The following is a 15,998-nucleotide window of genomic DNA, read 5'->3' on the forward strand; positions in this document are numbered from 1 at the left end:
GAATAGGCCTACATCTTTTGAAGAGACTCATCCCCATACACAACACAGACACACACACAAATACACACACAAACTCTCTCAAACGCACACACACAGGAGCGACAAGGAAGGGAGCCCAGTGGTGACATTATAGCTCTAAATGTGCCTTATGTACCGAGAGACCATAGCATGAAGACTCCCCTCACCTTCTGCGCCCCCTCCCCATGGGGGACCCAGAATCACCATCTACCTGCAGAGTGCTGGAGAGCGGTCAGTGCAATCGAATAATCCCCCTCTGGTTGTGCTGGGGTGGTCCTCGCGATGAGAGCGACCGATATAATCAGCCAGGACTCGAACCCCCTAACCATGTGCATTCATGAGGCCATCATGAAGCATCGGGGGGTCACCGTGACAACCCAGAAACCTTCACAGTTCCTGTGGTTTAACGTTTTTTTTTTTCTTCTTCTTCTTCTGGTTGTTAGCACAAGGTCAAGGAAAACAGGATTACAGTGAGGGGTGGAATTCCAGGGCGCCGTTTCACTTACAGGCCTTTGAGATTCTCTCGTGAACGGAAAGAGCAGCAGCATCGCTCCCGGCCAGGATTACTGAACAAAGATAAACAGAGGGGGGGGGGGGTGCGCTCCACACACACACACACGCAACCTACTCCCCCTTGTGACCTTTACTTTTTCGTCATTTAAACCCTTCAGCATTAATCCCATCCATCTTTTGCAGTCCTCCGCCTAAACACAAGTGGTGCAAAAGGAGCATTCCCCATTCCTCCCCGTCCAATGCAACCGTTTTCCTCCTTACATCCATCACGCGCGTGGTTGGGTTGTGCGGTGCGGGCCGAGTCAGCCCCCACACACTCCTATAGGCTCCATTGTTCCGAGAGGTGTACTGTGAAGGATAGCAAACATTCGTCAAGTAGGACTGCGGTGCGGACGAGGCGGGAAAGATATAAGGTAGATGAATGGCCAATAACTGGGAGGCAAATAGGATGATTCATCACCTTCACCTTCAGGAAGTTAATTAAGGGGCTGAGAATGGAGAAATATTAATGTATTTCTGTTTGCGATGAGCTCTTCTCCATGAGAAGACTTCCTCAGAGCATTTGATCCAAATAACATAATGAATTGATTTTGAATTACGTCAATGATTTTTCCAAATGTTCCCACCTCCATGTCGGCCAATGTTTTGACTCAAAAAATATATGGTACACAAAATCTATTAGTATTTACAGCTCGGTGTAGCAACGAGTAACCCTTGCTCTTCATTGGTGTCTATAGGACCACTCTCGACAACGCAGAACAGCTGCTTGCGCTACACGGTGTAGCAATGGCCTGGGAACGAACAAGCATGCGGAGGTAACCTTGCCAACCGAAGAGGAAATTCCCCCAACGTGTCCATTCATGTTAGGATGCAGCGCCTTCACCGTTCTCTCACAATAGCTCTACTATGGTAGCGCGAGCGCACCTTCTGACTGAGGAAGAGAGGGAGCCATCGCTAAGCAACGGGCAAGAGGAGACCGTGAAGCGGTCTTCTATATATACACGCGCCCCTGGACCACGGTGTGCATGTGGGCAGCATGCTGCTGATGCTGGTTGTAAACGCCACACGTAATTACACACCACAAATATAGCGTACTCACTTGAGTATTGAGCTGAACAAGCTGTTTGAAAAGGTGTGATGAACTGTCAAAGATAAAGCAATGCTAGAATTGCTTTTGGATGTTGTTTTTTCCTGTGTGTCTATAAAGATTTCCAGAAAATGTTCTGCATCAAGTTGTGTGGCGAGTAAATATGTTTTGATGTTTACTACGTGTATTAAGGAAAACACTTTTAGAATTATTCGAAGGGCATTTTAAGACTGAATAAAAGGGAACTGTAATTTTCGCTCAAAACATGGACGTGAAAACTGTATATTCCAAGTGTTTTTCTACAGACTCGAGTTTGGCACACACACGGACGAGAAAAAACTGACGAGGGAAAAGCTTGCAATGAAAAAGAAAAACCCACGTTTTATTGCACTTAAGTTATAAGAAAATAAAAATTCTAAGTAAATCAAACAAATACACAATCCCTTTAAGGTTTTTTTACTGTCTGTTCTTTTTTTTGCCAGGCAGTTTACATGAACCAGAAAAAACAAAAAAAAATGAACAACATCGTAACACCTGCAAAGCAGATGTGATTTCTCAAACCGGACCATAAATTAAACAGAGGGAGAAAACCAGGTAGAAGATCCAGAGCAAGATTCGTTTTCTTTTTTTCCTTTGTTTAATATACAGTGTTATACCACTTTCACAGTTCAGCTCGCCTTGTGATTCCTGGGGGGGAGGGGGTGGGATGGAGGCCGCTCGCTCTGACTCCCCGAGCGCCTCCCGTTCGCTCGGTCACTGCTCGGCGAGATCACTTGTTGCGTTGGAGCCGCTCAAAAAAAGCATGTGACACTATAACCGGCGCGTCCCCGTGAGCACGTAGACTCCTGGCGTTTTGTCTCTATATGCTCGCGATGGCGTCCGCTGTTTTTGGGATGCGAACTCACCGGGACTTTTGAACCGGTAAAAGAAAAAGAAAAACAATCTTTTTCCTTTTTTCCATTTGATCTCTTCTGCCAAGTGCCGTTTGTAATTTCCCCTCAAGAGCAGGCCGTCAGAGCTCTCGACCCAAGGAATGCGTTTAGGTTTGCCCAGAAACACTCTAACACACACACGCACCCACAAACACAAACACGCACGCACACAGACACGCAGCCCTCTTACTCATCACCTCGTCTCGACCTCTCGGCTCTCCTGTCTGTTGGACATCCAGCCTCGTGGAGGCACGTTTGGCTCAAGTTTCAGTGGCAAATAAACAAACAAAGAAAACAATGCAAAAAAAACAACAAAAACCCACCAACAAACAAAACACAAACAACCCGGGATGGTATCTGTCACGTTTTGTTTTCCTATTTGCTCGTTTTATTTTATATTTTTCTGCATGTCCTCCATGTCTTTTTTAAAAAGTCCAAACTAAATGAGTTCACCTTGGAATTTCGCCTGGGACTAAAACGTCACAGCAAGTAAAAGTTCAATCCTCTGTTCCGTCCATCTAGCAGCATAAATACAGTTTGGCCACTGGTAAAAAACAAAAACAAAACAAGAAACACAGTACTTGGGAAGGGGGAGGAGCAGGGAGAGGTGGGGGGCAAGAAGGGGGTGGGGGTATTCGGAAAAAAACTCACTTCCTCTGACTTCACTTCCTCCGACCACAGCAGGCCGTCTGAGGAGACACCTGAACCCTTTTTGAAAATCCTGGACAGCACGTGTTCATGAGGAGACTGAGCTCCCAAACTTGCGCACCCACCCCCCCCCCCCGCCCCCGAAAAAAACCCATTGTGTCAAAAACTATAATAACAGCGGAGTAGGCTCTAATACTGCCATGCGTTGCCATGGGCAACCGTGAGACTGAGGAAAAGGCTTCCTTTTTCTTATGCTGAACTGAACGTTGAAACGCGATTCACAGTTGTGTTTTGGTGTGATATTGTGTGACAAAATAAAAACACGAGGGAGAAAAAATTAAAATAATGTGCGTAAATAAAAACGGAAAAACCCCCAAACGGAACTGGAGTGACAAGTTAGTGGGCGGGGGCCAACTGTATAACCCCCCAACCCTTCTCCTTAACCTAGTTTTTGAAACAAGAGAGTGTGTGTGTGCACCACCTTTCCCCACCAAACATATCTGCTCCTAGAATAGTTCCCCTTTCTCAATCTCCTGTGTACCATTTGTTGCTTGTGTGACCTTGTGTGTGACTGTGTGTGTCTGACTGTATGTCTGTGCTTGTGTCTGTCTGTGTCTGTGTGTGTGTGTGTGTGTGTGTGTGTGTGTGTGTGTGTGTGTGTGTGTGTGTGTGTGTGTGTGTGTGTGTGTGTGTGTGTGTGTGTGTGTGACTGTCTGTCAAGCATGGGTGGGGTGGAGGGGAGAGGGAGGGAGGGAAGGATAGAAAATAATATATCTTTATACATCTCAGCATCCTGTCTGTCAGCTTTATGTGAAGGAAAGTCTCAGTGAAGCCGTTGACTTCAGAAGAGTCACTCTCTTGCTCGTCATGCTCCTCCTCTTCCTCAGGGGCGGGTGGGTGGGGGGGGAGGAGGAGGGGGGCGTTGACCAATCAGGGCTCCTCCGCCACCTCCCATGCCGGGTCGACCCCCTCCTCTCTGATCTCATGCAGGCGAGTGCGGCGGCTTAGATGAGTGGCGGTCAGTGGATGGCAGCTGGGTGGGTCTCCTCCTCAGTTAGGTTGGCCAATAGGAGGACAGGAAGGGCGGTTCCAACCGGTGGTCTTCCTGGAGGGAACCAGACTGCCGGACAGTAGTGTGGACAGGCTTGGGGGGGGGGTGGGGGGTGGGGGGGGGGAGAACCGGCCGAGGCGAGCGCCGGGCTAGTGTCGATTTGGGGTGAGCTTTTCAAATCTTCCCAGCATCCCCACTTCACCCTACCTCCCCCCCCCCCCCCCCCCCCCGGCCGCTCCCCACGCCCCATACACCCTGCTCTGTATTGTGTGTTTGTGTGTGTGTGCGTTTCCATCCTCCACACGCCCTCCTCCGCCCCCCCTGGGTCTCTTCCTCCCCACTTCTTCGTCCTCTTCTGCTGCTGCTGCCGCCGCCGCCGCCGCCTCACTTCATGTCCACGTCAAAGTCCAGGACCAGCAGCTTGGTCTCCTCGGTGCCGTTGCGGCTGCCCACCGCGCACACCAGCTTGGTGTTGGAGGCCCGGATGCGCCACACCACGCCGCCGCTGCCGCCGCTCTCCAGGGTGACCAGGTTGCGGATGAACTCGCCCGTCTTCAGGTCCCACAGCTTGACGGTGCCGTCGTCCGAGCTGGTGATCACAAAGTTCTTGTTGAACTGCAGGCACGTCACGGCGCTCTGGTGCTTGTGGGGCCCTGGGGGGGGGGGGGGGAGGCAAAGGGAGGCAAGGTCAGGGAAGGACCACCGCCGCATTCACATGGGTCATGATGAGGAGAACAATAAGGACGGTAATAATAATAATGATGGTCGTAATAATAATGGCAACAAATGACTACCAGCAATAAAATACACTGAAATTAAAGCCCATAAAGAAATATAGTAACATAAACTAGAATAACGATGACAATAATGACAACAACAATGATCATCATTTGGTTAGCCCTAACCCTAAACCTGAGCTTATTTCTTTATGGATCTAAATGCAAGCGCTATTTTTTTCTACTTTTGGCTACCAAAGGCAAAATGATGCTCCAACATGCAGGTTAGGAAACCGCTGAGTCGTCAACACCTTGTCTGAGAGAGTGAGTGAGAGAGTGAGAGCGGGGCGATGGGAGGGCGTGGCCAGGTGCGGAGGGGAGAGGAGCAACCGATACTGCAGCTACTACTGCGACGCGTCCATGCTGACACTGCAGGTGTGTTTATTTGTTGCCGTCGGTAACCCAACACCCTAAGACTGGGGAGTGCCGCCGGTTGTTTTGCCTGCTTGACGAAACTCAAACACACACAACCACAACCACACAACCACCGCCCTCTTTCACACCCCCTGCGTCCCCCAGCCGCGGCATCCTCATGAGACCCAAGGGAGTGCAGCTACTCTTGATTTCCCTCCAGGCGGGGAAATGATATCGGAATATAAATCAATTAAGGCTTCGGCAAACCTAAAGTGCCTGCAACACAACCAATGGAAGAGCCACCTCTTTCCATTTAATCCCCTGATTGTGTTTTTCCGGGGAGAAGCACACGGCTGCCATTTTGCAATACAAATGCGGGATTGTTCGTTAGCGAGGCTGTTTGTTTCCCTGGTTTCTTCTCCCTTTGCGTTAATTGGAAGGGTTTACAAAACCCCTTTTCCCCGGCTCTACCCCCAGCCCTCGGGTGGGGGTGGGTGGCTCACGCTCTGAGCGACGGAGGCCGTTTCGGCGGCCTATTGTCTTTATCTAAACACACTAATGAACAGCACACAAATTGCCCGCTGACCTAATTATGTGACCTACAAAAACTAAAAAGAAAAAAGAACCTCCCCCATCAGCTGCTCTCTCTCGCTGTGCCCCGACCCTTCACAACCCCTCTCTCGCTCTCTTCACAAGAGACACCTCCTCTCCCCCTGATCTCCTCCTCCCCCCACCCCCCCACCTCACCCTCCAAACCCCATGCCCCCTACCACTCATCCCCTTCCCTTTCATCCCCCCCCCCCCCCCCCCCTCGCCTCTCTCGCCTCTCTCGCGGGGGCTTCCCTTTGTGCTGCACGTCCCGGTTTGGGATGGAACAATCTGAATAAATCGTCTAGAGCTTCCTAACGGGGGCTTTGGAGGGAGCGGGGCGCAGGTGTGGGGGGCCATTAGGCGGGCGCCGAGGCCCGGGTGGGCAGAGGGGCGGGGTGCGACTGTTCTGAAGCTCAGCCGCTGTATCTTTCCTTCTCCATAGATATCCCGCCTGCTCATCTCAGAGATGATATTGTCTTCAAAAAAAATATCTAAATTCCCTGCCTGTAAACCAAAATGCATTTCTCCAGTACTGTGAACTACGATGAATCCCCGCTAATTGTACCGTTTAGAAAATAAAATCGCACCAGGCAATTCAGTGGCTGTATTAGAAGACTCCCCTTCCTGTGCAGCCAAGCGTAGCATTTAAGCGTGGGCCAGAATAAAAACACAACATCTCCGCCGTTTCGGATCAATGTGTAATTCCCCTCACGCACGGCCCGCTGGTTCTGGAGCCTTCCCCCCGGGCCCGAGCACTGTTCCACCGCTTGGTCGCTCTCCAAGAAAACAAAGCCCTTTTCAAAAACCATTTCTAGCCCAGCCACAAAGCCCCCCCCCCCCCCCCCTACCCAGCCCTGGCCCGGGTCCTGTCGGCTGGCCGGTTCTCTGGGACGGGCTCACCTTGCAGGGTCTGCAGGCACTGGCCCGTCTTGATGTCCCAGATCTTGACGGTGGAGTCGGCGTTGCCGGACACCAGGATGTTGTCCTTGAGCTCCATGCCGCTGGTGAGCGACTGGTGGCCCGTCAGCGTGTGGATGCAGTTCCCCGTCTCCACGTCCCACACGCGGATGGACGTGTCCAGGGAGCCACTCACCACGTGGATGCTGTCAAACTACACACACACACACACGCACACACACAAAACCAGGTCAGGTTTTACTGATCATGTTAATAGAACAGCGGGCAGTGGTGGTCACACTTCCACAGTGTGCACGTAAACTCCACACACTAGTATGAGTAACAAGTAGCCATCCACCCACTGACCGACCACACCCACAGCAGAGAATAGCATGGGGACCGTGGACTGGGGGATGGGTTTACTGTTTGATGGTGACTGTGATAAAAAAACAAATCGATATCTGATTATCTAACAATAAGCAACACTGAGACTTCAGTAGTGTAGGTCAGAGACAATATATGTAGTCATTGGACACAATACACAAAATAATTTGTATTTATATTCATAGGCTATAGATTGAATTAATAGGAAATTCAAGGTTGGCTGGACAAACACCCACAAATAAAACGGTAAACAGTGTAACAACGGAATAATAAATACACCAACTATCACAGCCTGTGCCACACTGACAGACAACCTATCACAGCCTGTCTTACAACACAATGACAGACAACCTATCAGAGCCTGACTTACTACCCAATGACAGACAACCTATCACAGCCTGTCTTACAACACAATGACAGACAACCTATCAGAGCCTGACTTACTACCCAATGACAGACAACCTATCACAGCCTGTCTTACAACACAATGACAGACAACCTATCAGAGCCTGACTTACTACCCAATGACAGACAACCTATCACAGCCTGTCTTACAACACAATGACAGACAACCTATCAGAGCCTGACTTACTACCCAATGACAGACAACCTATCACAGCCTGTCTTACAACACAATGACAGACAACCTATCAGAGCCTGACTTACTACCCAATGACAGACAACCTATCACAGCCTGTCTTACAACACAATGACAGACAACCTATCAGAGCCTGACTTACTACCCAATGACAGACAACCTATCACAGCCTGTCTTACAACACAATGACAGACAACCTATCAGAGCCTGACTTACTACCCAATGACAGACAACCTATCACAGCCTGTCTTACAACACACTGACAGTACATAGCCTATTGCCGTACACAACCTTTCGACGTGGGCGGTGCAAGGTTGATGGGACGGGTGGAAAATGCACAGTCATCACCCAGACTGGATCAGGGCACGTCGTCGAGGGCATAGGGGTCATCACACACTCACACTGTATGTGTGTGTGTGTGTGTGTGTGTGTGTGTGTGCTCATGAACGGTGTGTGTGTGCGCAGTTTGGTAGGGGAATTGCATTACGATAAATTAAATAAACCTTTAAAAAGTGCATGGAAGAGAAAGGGCACTGGGTTAAGAATTGACCCGTAAAATGGCTCGTCTCCAACATAGTCGGATGAACTAAAGCTCCTCTGCTCTAGGAGGGAACACTCCAAGATACAGAGAGTCAGTCTTTTGAGTAAAAAAATAAAAAGAATAGCGCGGGGCCTTGGGGGTTCGTTCTTCACGGGAACGCGGTACTGCACTGCAAAGAAAAGACAGAACATTCTGGACTACAATAACCACCCAGCGGATTTGTACCATGTTTTGAACAACATTGCGGTGTCGTCCACATTGGCCAGTCCCTTTGAGATAAGACTCTGGGTGTCCTCATCCATCACCGGCTCACTGAACGCCGCGGCAGGATTTAGGAGAGGAATACTTCACCGGCCCGTCGATGCTCAAAATCGTTTGGGAAATAATTGTGTTTACTGTGTTCCCTCTCCACCGGTGGCTGGCGCTGACTGATGTGACGCATGCACCCGCTGAACTAATGATGAGGCCGACCTAATGGCAGGGAGCAGGGGTGGGGGTGGGGGCGAGCGGTTCAAAATGGCTGCTCCTCTCGCAATTACACCGCACTCAATTATACAAGAGACGGCAGGGGCTAACCGCTGAAGAAGTCACACGAAAGACTAGTATTTCATCGTTTTACTATTAACCCTTTCAAAAGTCTCAGACGTAATACAGATTCAAATAAAACATAAACGTCTGGTACCACCTTTCAATAGCTTTGGCGTTGCCTATTGAGTTGTGCCAACCATGACGGCTCAACGGGCAACGCATGGCGCCACCACTGCTGGGGTTAGGGGTACAATCCCCGGTTCAGAATTCCACGCAGGCAAGCCAACAAATGTGTGCACCAACACAATTTCACATCCATGCACGTACGGATAAAAGGGTCCAAAAGAGAACACACACACGCGTCATTCAACCACAACTCTCTTGGCATTCCCTGCTGGACGACCAGCGCCCAGCAGGGACCAGTAGCGGGGGGGGGGGGGGGGGGGGGGCGGTAGGGCGGGCTCACCTGCAGCGAGTACACCCGGTTGGTGTGTCCCTGCAGCGTGTGCAGGCAGGTCTCCGTCTCCGGGTCCCACACCTTGACCATGAAGTCGTAGGCGCCGCTGACCACGCGGCGCCCGTCGTACTGCACGCAGCGCACCGCCGCCACGTGGCCCATGAGCACGTGCAGACACTGGCCCGTCTCGATGTCCCACACGCGCAGCGTGGCGTCACGGGAGCCGCTCACCACCCTGAGGAAGGGAGGGAGGGAAAGAAGAAGAAGAGCCTTGGATGACTCCAGTTGAGGCTAGTGCGGAGCTTTGCTCAGGATACACAGTCTTTCAGTAGTGAGTCACGGCGTTGCCCTGCTACAGGAGATCATTGTGAAATGTTGGTATAGCGGCGTTCCTTAGGCTCCTCCGTGTTGAGCAACACATCTGCCTTTGACTCCCGGGGCCTCCTCTTCCCCCACGCCCGACCGCAGCGGATAATAAAAAGGGCAGGTGCTCACATTATATACGTCCCTGCCTCCACACAGCCAAACCGCCCATCGCTGCATTATTCATGTCCATACTCGAGGACACAAAAAAACATACCGCAGACCTCACTCGACACTGTGTGCATGTGTGTGTGCATGTGCGTGTGCATGTGTGCGTGCGTGCGAGACGGTGACAGAATGGGGCATGTTGCCCTTTTTGGTAACAAAGTGCCTCGCAGCCCAACGTCAAAGGAGCCACCACCATCCGCCACACACACACACACACACACACACACACACACACACACACACACACACACACACACACACACACACACACACACACACACACACACACACACACACACACACACACACACACACACACACACACACACACACACACCGCTGTCAGCAGCCATGTTCTCCTGCTCTGTGAGCAATCAAACGCTAGGGAGAGACCTCGGAGGCCCCCGAGGCGGCAGAGGCGTCTCTGGAGTGAGTCAATGGAGTGAGCGGCTTACCCCGCGACAGCAGCTCACCGTCAGGGGCTGCGTGGCGGCTGGTGCATGGTGGGTAATGTTATCCTGTATGCGCGTTGCCTCAGAGGCCTGCTCCCTTGGTGTAATAAGGCGGGAGGGAGGGAGGGCTGGGGGGGGGGGGGGGGGGGAGGGAGGGCTGGGTGGATTCTGTAGTGGAAAAGCCTCACCAGGGACCGGGCTTGTTAATAAAGCCTTTGATGGAAACCTGTCGTAATGTTTTCCACATCGACTCGGAAAACAACAAATAAACGCGCTGATGAAAGGTTGGAGGACACAATGTGGAGTGTGCCAGGCTACATGTTGTGCGGATAGCGTCGACTGCTAGAAGTGTTGTGCCCCCAGTAGCCTTGTTTGGTAATTCATTTATTTCATCGCCGGCGACAAAAGCTAAACCGACACTCGAGTGCCAACGCAGAGCGCCCGGGCAGACGCGTACGCTAACCCCAATCAGAGAGCGAGGCATGCGTTTCTCCCGTCGCTCTGACTGACGGCCCGGGGGGAAGCGAACCCTGTGACTCTGCGGGGGGATTGGGGGGGGGGGGGGGGGGGGGGGAGTGTGGTGGCCATACCTCTTCTCGTGCAGGTGCATGCAGCGTACTGTTGAGGTATGCCCGTAGAGGGTGTGGATACATTCTCCCGTCTCCGCGTCCCACACCTTGAGCGTGCGGTCGGTGGAGCCGCTGATGATGATGTTGTCCCTCATCTGGGACGACCACACGCCGCCCGTGTGGCCAACCAGGGTCCGCAAACACTGGAGGGAGAGAGAACACACACACAAACACCATCGATAAACAAGACGACGTTGGGGAAATATTGGAAGCAAACATGAAATTTACATAGCATTCGGCGGACGCTTTTAAAAACAACACCATCAGAGTTGGAGTAAATACCAAAAATGTCTGGCAGAAATACAAGAGCTACAGGATTCGGATTCGTTTGCAGATTATCATTTCCATTTGGTTTATTTATTATATACAACTATAAATATTGGATGTTTTATTTGGGAAAAGAACATAGCTTGCTGCGCCCTTATTGGTGGGTCCACTGCCACCCCCCCCCCCCCCCCCCCCCATCTGCTCTGCCCTTTCCCCCGCCGATCAAATGATTGTTTAATTATCGTTGTACCAGTGCAAGCGAGGGCTCTCATATCAAAAGGGCTTTGAGAAGTGCCATTACCAGCCCAACGGATGCATTACCCCTAATTAGGCAAAGCAGATGAGCTATTGATCACAGCGGTTACAGCAATCTTTTCTGATCAATTGGATTCCCGGCTACGCCCTTTGGCCCGTTCACACTCCCAATCTAATTATCCCTAATATCTTCAATTAACATGTCTGAGGGGGTGGCACGTGGCTTCTCATTGGCTGTTAAGTTTGGTCCGGACCGTGGTTTATCGGATCACCCTGCGGCTGGGGCCGGGGCGATGCAGAGCGCGGAGAGGTGTTTTACCGCAGCAGCAGCAAAATGAGGAAGACGCATCGTCTCCGCCTCCCCGCCCTCCGGCCCTCTTTGGGTGGAGAGAACCCATTCACTGACTCGCTCATTAAGGTCATTTACCGTCAGCCGGCTGATGTGACGTGACCTTACCGCCGGCCTCACTGCGACGTTAAAGAGCCCTGCCTGCCGTCCATCTGCCCGCCCAGGTCTTTGTATACTAATTAGTTAAGGTAATGAACGGATCAAGACATCTGCTGAGCCCGCAAGGGAAGAACCCGCAATAGGAAGATGACAACCGGCAACGTGGTTTGACGCTTAAGCAGCTTTGCGTTATAACCAAACGAGGGGTTTTATTCACAATCACTTGTCAGCCCTTGTACCGCATGCATAGGAGCAGACCGCAAACGGAAGGAATATTGTTGACGACCGAGGTCTTTAGGGAGCCATCATATTTTTTTAGCAAGGCAAAGCCAGAGGTTCATGTTGCAGGAAGGGGAATCACGCATGTGATTAGAGCCTGCTCACACGCGGCGTGTGGGAGGGGAGGGATATCACAGATGAGCGGCTGAGGACGTTTATCTGTGTGGGAAACCGCGTCGGTTGGCATATACAGTACATGTTCCTCCCTGAACATGTACTGTATATGTCATGATACGTTTCGGTCGTTGTCGTTGACCCCCCCCCCCCCCCCCCCCCCCCTTCCCACACACATTTGACAATGTCTACGCAGTGCACACAGTATAGGTTCCTTCATACCATGCCGTTTTGCAATATGGTATGAAGATTAAAAAAAATACGTAAAATAGGGAAATTCAAGAGACTCCCTAGATATGAAGGGAGCTTAGGGGGCTGTGTGGGGGGGGGGTGACTCTGCAGGAACCTGCCTAAATGAAAAGCTTAAGCCAGTAATAGCTAGCCATTACATTATTTTTGTCACACTGCACCATTATAGGAGGGGATGATTATTAGTTGGCTCCTTGGCTATAATGGCTTGGTTGAGGAAGCCAGACTGCAGGACTCCCACGGCTTGTGTTATGCAGACCGCCGTCCGACCGTCCCCCCGGCATGCTTGAGGGACTCTGCATCTCATGAAAGGTATGCTCGGCATGCGATAGATCGCTAGGAAATGGCTGGGGGTAAATCCGCTGGCCCGACACCCAGCAGGAAACATGGAAGCCCACCCCCTTCCGTCTATTAAAATGCCCAGCTGGTATTAGTGCCGTCAAATGGTAAATCGTCCATCACCGCGGCCACGAGTGCATGGAACCTTCTGAAGGACCCATGTCAAACCGTGTGCCGTGACGAGGATGACCATGGAAAGCAAGAGTCCTACGGAGACACCAACAGTTTCAGTGGGGGGAGAACTAAGGTTATACGCCGGGAAATCTCTGAACGTCGTTTGTAGCCGTGAGAACAGGCGTCGAGGGGAAAAGCCCTTGCCTCATTGGGTCTGAAGGTGTGCCAATATCCATACAGCGAGAACATCTGGCAGAGCACACCCTCCCTTGGATCTGATGGCAGGAGACAGCAGCGCTGCCATTTTAAATCAGCCCGACAGCTGAGACTGGTGCTGACTGACAACACCAAGGACATGGGCTGCTCTGCTAAACAGCAGGCAGCCTTTGAAGCAGCGCGCGTGTGCGTGCGTGTGTGGGAATAGAGAAAAGAAAGAAAGAAAGGCAAAAGGAGGGCTGATTTGAGCTTAACATCTTCAGAGGTAGAGGACGAGCAGAGAAAAAGAGGCATCCAGGACGTATACATCTGTGCACCGGAGTCTGCATAAGGCAACAGCTGCTGTGGCCACTGCAAGCCACCGTTACCTGTGGTTTAACTTAAAAAAAAAAAAAGCCCAGCAATTTCAAAAGATTTATTGGCTGCAATTACATTTGGTCGTATGGCACCTTTAGTCAATGCATCAGACTGACTGCATTAATCTCTTATGTAATTGGCCTTTATATCCAAGGTTTTTTTTCCTCGTAATTCTTTTATCGAACTTGTGTGTCCGCGTTACGTCCCAAAGCTTTTAAAGAGGAGAGGCCGGCATTTGTGCCTAATCTGTTCATGTATTCATTTCATGATGGCCTCACAGGTAGGGGCGTAATTCCCTGCGTCGCTGTATAATACGATATTAGGAGAACATTAAAAAGCAAAGGCCTTGGAGCGGCCGTAGGACGATAACACCGCTTTGTCCGTTTACCGCACTTTCATGAAAAGTGATTAATAATCAGATGCTACATTTGAATTAATAAAAAGCTTAAGGTTGGTTTGCCAATTTTGGATTGAATAATGAAACAATGTTAGCTTCAGGCTTTACCAAAATACGCAAGTTACTATATTATAAAAGAATGCCTTGTTGGCTGATCTCATAAGATCCGCCCCAGCAACTAAACAGGGCAAGTAACAACTAACCATTTCCTGACTCTGTTTTGGTTCTATATTTGTACTGAATAATATATTTGGTTCCTTCCGAAACAAATGCTTTTGAGCAATGGTTAGATTGCAAGACATCCAAGAGTCATTAGGGCCGGTGGGAGTTTACGTCACAGGCTACAAAATAAGACCACGGTCACACAAACATCCTTAAATGTCAACCGCGTGGTCTTCACAGGTTTGGTCCTGGTATTGGTTATTAAGGAAGGATTTGGTCTGGAAAACAGTGAGGCAGTCATCCAATTTTCTACACTAGAGAATCTGAGTCATACCAGCATTGGATATTCTGTGATACACAATACCCATCCAATTTAAATCCAACAAAAAGAACAGCAGTTTAGGATCATTCTAACGCAAATATTGTTTTTCATCATCGTTTCTTGAACTGAGATACAGCACACGTTTGTGCCGTTGTGCAGACCAAATTCTGGAGTTTTCCTTCGGACATCCAAGCCAGTCAATGTTTTGCATTTGTGTTAATGTTGCAGCTTCTCTCGTCTTTGCTTGGTATTGGAGCCACATGGAAACCTGGATCAGTGTCTTCCTAAAAAACCAATATCACCACCTAAGGCTTCAATGTCACCAGAAAATAAGGCACTACCGTGTCCACCCCTGATACATGTGGACAGGTTGAAAGCCTTTGCTTTGATAATCACCCCACGGGTCTTGAAATGCTTTGGTTAAGAACAGACGACGAGTATTGACGGCAGAGGAGGGGGATGAGTGAGCATGGTGGCGGCATTGCCGGTGTGTGTTACGTCCTGTTTGGGACTGGCATCGACAGCCACTTAAAATCAAATTGTCCACTGAGCTTAATTGGACATTCCTCTCCGGTGAGGATTTCTCTCTGTCAACAGCAAACCATTGAAAGGAGAGGGATGTGCATGGAATATATCTATATAAATATATATATAGACAAATACACAAGGACATTTTCCGCTTCTACGCTCCTCAACATCCTTAACTCAATAAACAAACATGACCCACATGCATTTCTCCTTCCCTCCAACCGGCTTTCCTCCTGGTTGCTTTGGTTGAGCTTAATTTGGGAAGACATGAAAAGAACGCGCCATATTCGATATTGACAAACTACACAACCAACCAACATGGCGGCGTAATCCGTGGCTGGCTGCAGGGCAATACCAAGGAACCTTCGGGGGCAACAGGACTCAACCACAGATGTTTCCCCACTTGGCGGGGTGGTGCCACTGCCGCTTTAAGTCCATAAACCCCTGATCTTAGCCTCTGCTGCGGATGGGCGAGCCAATCAGTGGCGTGTGGCAATCAGATGACCTTGGCCAGATCTGTACAGATCAGCAAACGCTGTGGCTGATATCCGTGTAATTGCGGCTTGGCCCCGATACAAACCTTTTATTCGCTCATGAGGAAGAGCCTACGCAGGAACAAAACGGGCCTGTTTATCCCCCTTTCCCTCTCTGGTCCACCGTGTTCAAATCTTAAACAAGCCAGAATTATCATGCTGGACATCCGCTTCTCAGAGGGCTTTTATCTCCTCTTTATTCCTGCCAAAGCGGATGCCAGATGCGATACCAGCCACGGTATTATTTCCAATGTGATCCAATTCCTTTTTTGCACATGGAAACACAAAGAGGAAGGAGCCAGTGCCTTAAGAGACACATTCGGCCAATGTTCTGCAAAAATGCAGTCCAGAAAGAGCTGTAAGGAATTTGAGACCAGCCGAGGCACAATGTTTCTGTTGCTGCACCGGCTTAAGTATAAATACTGACCCAG

The 15,998-nt window shown here is 50.2% G+C and overlaps 1 protein-coding gene across 3 annotated transcripts in view; it reads right to left on the reverse strand.

The window, feature by feature from the left end:
• Positions 1 to 1,973: 1,973 nt before the first annotated feature.
• The window catches only part of fbxw7 (F-box and WD repeat domain containing 7), an 86,182-nt gene continuing 72,157 nt past the window's right edge, over positions 1,974 to 15,998 (reverse strand). For all 3 annotated transcript variants that reach the window (XM_060047662.1, XM_060047663.1, XM_060047664.1), the window contains 4 exons: positions 10,949 to 11,130; positions 9,385 to 9,610; positions 6,871 to 7,081; positions 1,974 to 4,902 (listed from right to left, as the gene is read on the reverse strand). In XM_060047662.1, the coding sequence (XP_059903645.1) occupies positions 4,634 to 4,902; positions 6,871 to 7,081; positions 9,385 to 9,610; positions 10,949 to 11,130 (888 nt within the window). In that variant the 3' untranslated portion in view covers positions 1,974 to 4,633. The remainder of the gene's footprint in view (positions 4,903 to 6,870; positions 7,082 to 9,384; positions 9,611 to 10,948; positions 11,131 to 15,998) is intronic.

This window comes from Gadus macrocephalus, chromosome 3 (genome assembly GCF_031168955.1).
Source record: "Gadus macrocephalus chromosome 3, ASM3116895v1".
In the NCBI taxonomy this organism is placed as follows: Eukaryota; Metazoa; Chordata; class Actinopteri; order Gadiformes; family Gadidae; genus Gadus; species Gadus macrocephalus.